The sequence below is a fragment of the Babylonia areolata genome, chromosome 17, assembly GCF_041734735.1.
Source record: "Babylonia areolata isolate BAREFJ2019XMU chromosome 17, ASM4173473v1, whole genome shotgun sequence".
NCBI lineage: Eukaryota > Metazoa > Mollusca > Gastropoda > Neogastropoda > Buccinidae > Babylonia > Babylonia areolata.
This window is the reverse complement of record NC_134892.1, coordinates 4,157,751-4,165,250: the sequence shown is the minus strand read 5'-3', so window position 1 is coordinate 4,165,250 and position 7,500 is coordinate 4,157,751. Positions and strand designations below refer to the sequence as shown.

At 46.3% G+C, this 7,500-nt stretch overlaps 1 protein-coding gene across 1 annotated transcript in view; it reads left to right on the top strand.

Moving 5' to 3' along the window:
- Window positions 1-4,771, top strand: part of LOC143291387 (uncharacterized) — a 20,600-nt gene extending 15,829 nt beyond the window's left edge. Inside the window, exons 9-12 of the mRNA XM_076601227.1 lie at window positions 820-981; window positions 2,333-2,471; window positions 3,653-3,805; window positions 4,429-4,771. Of these exons, the coding sequence (XP_076457342.1) occupies window positions 820-981; window positions 2,333-2,471; window positions 3,653-3,805; window positions 4,429-4,771 (797 nt within the window). The remainder of the gene's footprint in view (window positions 1-819; window positions 982-2,332; window positions 2,472-3,652; window positions 3,806-4,428) is intronic.
- Window positions 4,772-7,500: the final 2,729 nt, after the last annotated feature.

Genomic DNA, 7,500 nt, shown 5'->3' with positions numbered 1-7,500 from the left:
ATTTCTTCCTTCCTTGTAGATTTCTTTCTTTATTTAATTGTCTTTCTTGTTTCGTTTTTTCTCCCTTTACTATTTGTTATCTTGCATTGGTTTGTTTGTTTGTTGCCTTAGTCAGTCAGTCAGCCAACCAGTCAGTGAGACAGCCAGTCAGTCAGTTAGACAGCCAACCAGCCAGCCAACCAGTGAGTCAGTCAGTTAGACAGCCATCCAGCCAGCCAGTCAGTTAGACAGCCAGTCAGTCAGCCAACCAGTCAGTTAGACAGTCAGTCAGCCAACCAGTCAGTTACACAGCCAGTCAGTTAGACAGCCATCCAGCCAATCAGTCAGTTAGCCAACCAGCCAATCAGTCAGCCAGTCAGTTAGCCAACCAGCCAATCGCTCAGTCAGTTAGAAAGCCAGTCAGTTAGACAGCCATCCAGCAATCAGTCAGTTAGACAGCCAATTCAGTCAGTCAGACAGCCAACCAGCCAGTCAGTCAGTCAGTCAGCCAATCAGTCAGTCAGTCAGTCAGTTAGACAGCCAGTCAGTCATTTAGACAGCCAATCAGACAGTCAGTTGGTTAGACAGCCAATCAGTCAGTCAGTCAGTCAGTCAGTCAGCCAACCATCCAACCAACCAGCCAGCCAGTCAGTCAGTCAGTCAGTCAGTCAGTCAGTCACTCATCTAGCCAGTCAGTCAGCCAATCATCCAACCAACCAACCATCCAACCAGCCAGTCAGTCAGTCAGTCAGCCAACCAGCCAACCAGCCAACCATCCATCCATCCAACCAGCCAGTCAGCCAGCCAGTCAGTCAGACATGATCCTTTCTCTTTCTCCAGAGGCCACCATCATGTGCCAGGAGAGCCACGAGTGCCGGCGTTGCACGGACGACGAGATCCGACAGAACAGCAGGGTCAGGGATCTGATCGACTGTGAGGACATCAGTGAGTGCCGTCCCCGGGCCCCCTTGGGTGCACGTGCTCGTTTCCGGCACCTGTCCTGTCTGTGGGTTGTCCTCGTGTTGTCTGTGTTGTCCTCGTGTTGTCCTCGTGTTGTCTTCGTGTTGTCCTCGTGTTGTCTGTTGTCTGTGTTGTCTTCGTGTTGTCTTTGTTGTCCTCGTGTTGTCCTCGTGTTGTCTGTGTTGTCCTCGTGTTGTCATTGTATTATCTTTGTTGTCCTAATGTTGTCTGTGTTGTCCTCGTGTTGTCATTGTATTATCTTTGTTGTCCTAGTGTTGTCTGTGTTGTCCTCGTGTTGTCCTCGTGTTGTCTGTGTTGTCCTCGTGTTGTCTGCGTTGTCATCGAGTTGTCTGTGTTGTCCTCGTGTTGTCTGTTGTCTGTGTTGTCTTCGTGTTGTCTTTGTTGTCCTCGTGTTGTCTGTTTTGTCCTCATGTTATCTCTGTTGTCCTCGTGTTGTCTGTGTTTTCCTCGTGTTGTCCTCGTGATGTCTCTGTTGTCTTCATGTTGTCTGTGTTGTCCTCGTGTTGTCCTCGTGTTGTCTGTGTTGTCGTCGTGTTGTCATTGTATTATCTTTGTTGTCCTCGTGTTGTCTGTGTTGTCCTCGTGTTGTCTGTGTTGTCCTCGTGTTGTCTTTGTCGTCCTCGTGTTGTCTGTGTTGTCCTCGTGTTGTCTGTGTTGTTCTCGTGTTGTCTGCTTTGTCCTTGTGTTGTCTGTGTTGTCCTCGTGTTGTCTGTGTTGTCCTCTCCGGACAGGCATTGATTGTATCAAGCTGATCACTTCTCGAACTCGTCTTTCAAGTGGAAAAAGTGTTGAAACTAATTTCTGTTAAGTGTGAAATGAATACAGGTGCGGAACAAAGGGTTGTTCCTGGCAAAATTCAGTAGAAAAACCCACTTCGATAGGAAAATCAAATAAAACTGCACACAGGAAAAAAATACCCAAAAAATAGGTGGCGCTGCAGAGTAGCGACGCGCTCTCCCTGGGGAGAGCAGCCCGAATTTCACACCGAGAAATCTGTTGTGATAAAAAGAAATACAAATAGAAATACTCTCTCTCTCTCTCTCTCTCTCTCTCTCTCTCTCTCTCTCTCTCTCTCTCTCTCTCACACACACACACACACACACACACACACACACACACACATACACACACACTCGCTCTCTCTCTCTCTCTGTCTCTCTCTCTCTCTCTCTCCCTCTCTCTCTCTCTCACACACACTCTCTCTCTCTCTCTCTGTCTCTTTCTCTCTCTCTGTCTCTCTCTCTCTGTCTCCCTCTCTCGCTCTCTCTCTCTCTCTCTCTCTCTCTCTCTCTCTCTCTCTTTCTCTCTTCCTCACTCACTCACTCAAAATCTACCCTACTTTCGATTTGACGCTGACTGTCAACGCACACAGGTCACAGGGAATACCGCAACCCTTGCACGGAAGAAGCTATGACGGCAGGCCGAGTGATGTTCCCTTACCCGTACAGTCCCAACATGTTCATCCGGTGTGACTTCAAGGGACGTCCCTTCGTCACACTGTGCCCGTCCAGGTCTGATGACTGACTGTCTTGCACTGTACTGAGTTGTATTGTGTTCTTTGTATTGTACAGTTGCATTGCATTGAATTGCATCGTATTGCCTTCTATTGCATCGTATCGTATCGTGTCGTATCGTATCGTATCGTGTCGTGTCGTGTCGTATCGTATCGTGTGTCGTATCGTATCGTATCGTATCGTGTGTCGTATCGTATCGTATCGTGTATCGTATCGTATCGTATCGTATCGTATCGTATCGTATCGTATCGTATCGTGTGACGTATCGTATCGTATCGTGTATCGTATCGTATCGTATCGTGTGTCGTATCGTATCGTATCGTATCGTATCGTATCGTGTATCGTATCGTATCGTGTATCGTATCGTATCGTGTATCGTATCGTATCGTATCGTATCGTATCGTGTATCGTATCGTATCGTATCGTGTATCGTGTATCGTGTATCGTATCGTATCGTATCGTGTATCGTATCGTATCGTGTATCGTATCGTATCGTATCGTATCGTGTATCATGTATCGTATCGTATCGTATCGTGTATCATATCGTATCGTATCGTGTGTCGTATCGTATCGTATCGTATCGTATCGTGTATCGTATCGTATCGTATCGTATCGTATCGTATCGTATCGTATCGTGTGTCGTATCGTATCGTATCGTATCGTATCGTATGGTATCGTATCGTATCGTGTGTCGTATCGTATGGTATCGAATCGTATCGTATTGTATCGTATCGTGTGTCGTATCGTATGGTATCGAATCGTATCGTATTGTATCGTATCGTGTGTCGTATCGTATGGTATCGAATCGTATCGTATGGCATCGAATCGTATCGTATTGTATCGTATAGTATCGTGTGTCGTATCTTATGGTATCGAATCGTATCGTATTGTATCGTATCGTGTGTCGTATCGTATCGTATCGTATCGTATCGTATCGTATCGTATCGTATCGTATCGTGTATCGTATCGTATCGTATCGTATCGTATCGTATCGTGTATCGTATCGTATCGTATTGTATATCATATCGTATATCGTATCGTATCATATCGTATTGTATATCGTATGTCGTATATCGTATCGTATCGTATCGTGTCGCATCGTATTTGTATTGTATTATATATTACTGTATTTTATTTTTTTTATTGAATTGTATTGTATTGTATTGCATTGTCGTCAGCATGACCTTCGACCCCAGCAAACTGATCTGCGGCTACTCGAGGGGGGAGGAGGGTTCCCGAACCCCCCTCCCTTCCACCTACCCCAACCCCTGCACCCCGGCTCACATCCAGGCTAGCTACCTCTACTTTGAATATGCCCCGGACAAATCTCAGTGGGTACCTCTGTGTGTGTGTGTGTGTGTGTGTGTGTGTGTGTGTGTGTGTGTGTGTGTGTGTCTGTGTGTGTGTGTGTGTGTGTGTGTGTGTGTGTGTGTGTATGTGTCTCTGTGTGTGTGTGTGTGTGTGTGTGTGTGTGTGTGTGTGTGTGTGTGTGTGTGTCTGTGTGTGTGTGTGTGTGTGTGTGTCTGTGTGTGTGTGTGTGTGTGTCTGTGTGTGTGTGTGTGTGTGTTTCTGATTCTCTCTCTCACTGCCTCTGTCTTCATTCTGTTTCTGTCTGTGTGTCCGTTTATCTGTCTTCCTTCCAATCTCTGTCTGCCCCCCCCCCCTCTCTCTCTCTCTCTCTCTGTCTGTCTGTCTCTCTCTCTCTCTCTCTCTCTCTCTCTATTTGTCTCTCTCTCTCTTTCTCTTATGTGTGATGGGAAGTTTGTTTAACCTCTATCTAACTTTTAACTGACCTTGGTCAGGTTCATCCACAGCGATACGCAGATACAACGAAATCGCTTTGCCACGAGAGCCCGTGGGGAGGGGGGGGGGACAACTTTTTATTTAAGGGGGTGCGGGGGGATTGGAAGTTTGTTTAACCTCTAACCTTCAACTGACCTTGACCTTGGCCCAGGTTCATCCACTGCGACCTGTTCGGCGGCGCCTGGCTGGAGCAGTGCCCGGTCCTGGAGGTCTGGAACCAGCTGCTGCTCACCTGTGTGTCCGACCGCCCCAACCAGCAGCCCTCCGTCACCTCCACCACCCCAGCGCCCACCCTGGTCAACCCCTGCACCCCGGGTGCGCTGGCCCAGGGTCAGTACTTCCACCCGTACCCGTGCGACCACACGCGCTACCTCCACTGCGACATCACCGGCAGGTACTACGTGCAGTACTGCCCCGCCGGCATGTACTACAACCCGCTCACCTTCCTCTGTCAGGTCGGGGACCCCCAGGCCGATCACCACGGCTGCCAGTAGCAGCAGTAGTATTAGCAGCAGCAGCAGTAGTAGTAGTAATAGTAGTAGTTGTAGGAGGAGGAGAAGGAGGACTAGGAGGAGGAGGAGGAGTGTGAGTGTAGCAAGTTGGCTGGCTGACGTTACGGCTGCCAGTAGCAGCGGTAGTTGTAGTAAGAGGAGGAGCAAGAGGAGGAGGACTAGGAAGAATAGAAAGGGTGTGAGCGTGGTAAATTGGTTGACTGACCACCACGGCTACCAGTCGTCGTATTAGCAGCAGCAGCAGTAATAGTAGTAGTTGTAGGAGGAGGAGGAGGACAAGGAGGAGTAGGAAGGGTGTGAGCGTGGAAAGTTGGTTGACTGACCACCACGATTGCCAGCAGTAGCAGTAGTCGTATTAGCAGCAGCAGCAGTAGTTGTAGTTGTAGTAGAAGGAGAAGGAGTAGGAAGGGTGTGAGTGTAGTAAGCTGACTGGCTGTCTGACCATCACGACTGCCAGTAGTAGCAGTAGTCGTAGTAGCAACAGCAGCAGCAGTAGCTGTAGTTGTAGTAGGAGGAGGAGGTGGTGGAAGGTTGCTGGTGCTGTAAGTTGACTGATTGACCACCACAGCTGCCAGTAGTAGCGGTAGTTGTATTTGCAGCAGCAACAGCAGCAGTAGTAGAAGGAAGGGGAAGGAGAAGGAGGAAGAAGGAGGAGGAGTAGAAAAGAGGATGAGGAAGGAGGAGGAGGAAGAAGGCCTTAACTCTTTCACCGTCACGTTTCTGTGTGAAAGACACTCCCCAGCGGCAGATATTTTAGAAACGATGCTCTCAGTTACAGGCTTCGGTTCATGTCAAAACTACAACAAAGTGGACTTGTTCACTTCAAACACAGCCAGTGGGCAAAGGTTAGTCGTTGTTCTTTCGGTGGGAAACTGGCTGCAGCTGTCAAGTTTTGTTACAATGTCATCAGCATGACCATTCAATATCGACAAAAGTCGCCTATGGCGGTGAAAGAGTTAAGGGTGCTGGCGTAGTGGGTTGGCTGGTTGGCGGTTACCAGCCATCCAGCGTGGGAAAAGTTCCGAGGCAAACCGTTCTGTCAACAACAGCAGAATGGAGAGAAATCTGGGCGGTTTTTGTTGTGTTTTGTTTTGTATGTTGTTGTTATTGCTGGTGTTGTTGTTTTATTGTTATTATATAAAGATGAATTCACTTCTTCAGTTCATTCATGTACCTTTACCAAGTGTTGACAACTTGACAGGCACAGCTGATCAACATATCCTGTCTCCTATTTCTTGACACAAGTCTACCGTTACAAATCTGTTATTGTTGTTTTTGTCTTGTTGTTGTTTTTTTGTTTGTTTGTTTTTGTTTGTTTTTTTGTTTTTTGTTTTTTTGTTTGTTTTGTTTTTGTGTTTGTTTTGTTTTGTTTTTGTTTTTTGTTGTTGTTTTTTGTTTTTGTTTTGTTGTTGTTGTTGTTTTGTTGGGGGGTTGTTTGTTTTGTTTTGTTTGTTTGTTTTTGTTTTTGTTTTTTTGTTTTTGTTGTAGTTGTTGTTGTTTTTAGTAATGCAGAGAAGAAGAAGAGGAAGGAGAAGAAGAAGAAGAAGAGGAAGAAGAGGAGGAGGAGGAGGAGAAGAAATATCAGTATCAGTATCAGTAACCCAAGGAGGCGTCACTGCGCTCGGACGAATCCATATACGCTACGCCACATCTGCCAAGCAGATGCCTGACCAGCAGCGAAACCCCAACGCGCTTAGTCAGGCCTTGAGAAAAAAATATATATAAGACAAAGAAGAAGAAAAGTTCACCCAATAACATGCGGAATCCTCACGTTTTTCATGACGTGCACAGGAAGCAATTTAAAGACAACTGACCCGCATGTATCAGGCGAGTAGGGCCATGGCTAAGTGCTGGTGATTGTTCCAGCAATGGTAAAGCTTTTAGCTGTTGAAGTTTGCTTTATTGATCTGCTGTTTTTCAACTTCTTTTCTTTTCTTTTTTTTCTTTTTTTTTTCCTGAACGCATCTGAACAGAAGGAGGTACGTTTCCCCCATAAACTGTTCTGGGTTTTTTTTGTGTGTGTTTTTTTTTTTTTTTTTTTTGCGAGATGAAATTATCAACAGGAATGGTTTTGTTCGGTTTTCTGAATTATTGCGATGTCCATGTGTATGCACACGCACACGAACACACACATGCGCGCGCGTGCACACACACACACACACACACACACACACACACACACACACATATATATATATATATATCATACTCCTTTATTTCTTTGTTGGTTTTTTTTTCTTCTTCTTTTTCTTTGTCTCTCTTTCTTTTTATGATAAACAATGGTGCATGATGTAACAAGACATTATGGCATTGCTACAAAAGATAATTCATGTGTTTGATTTTAGCACAGTATTGTTTTTCTCGTACACAGTTAAAGGAAAAACGGGATTTTGGTTGTGATCAACTTGAGTGAAATGTGGTGTGTGTGTGTGTGTGTGTGTGTGTGTGTGTGTGTGTGTCTGTCTGTCTGTATGTGCGTGCGTGCGTGCGCGTGCGCGCGCGTGTGTGTGTATGTGTGTGCGTGCGTGGGCGTGTGTGTGTGTGGGACCATGCGCGCGCGTGTTTTTTTTGTTGGTCTTTTTGTTGTTGTTCTTGCTGTTGTTGTTTTGTTTTGTGTGCATGTGTGAAACTGTATGCGTGTGTCTCAGTTTGGTGTGAGTGTTTGTGGTGTGTGTGTGTGTGTGTGTGTGTGTGTGTGTGCTTGTGAGAGT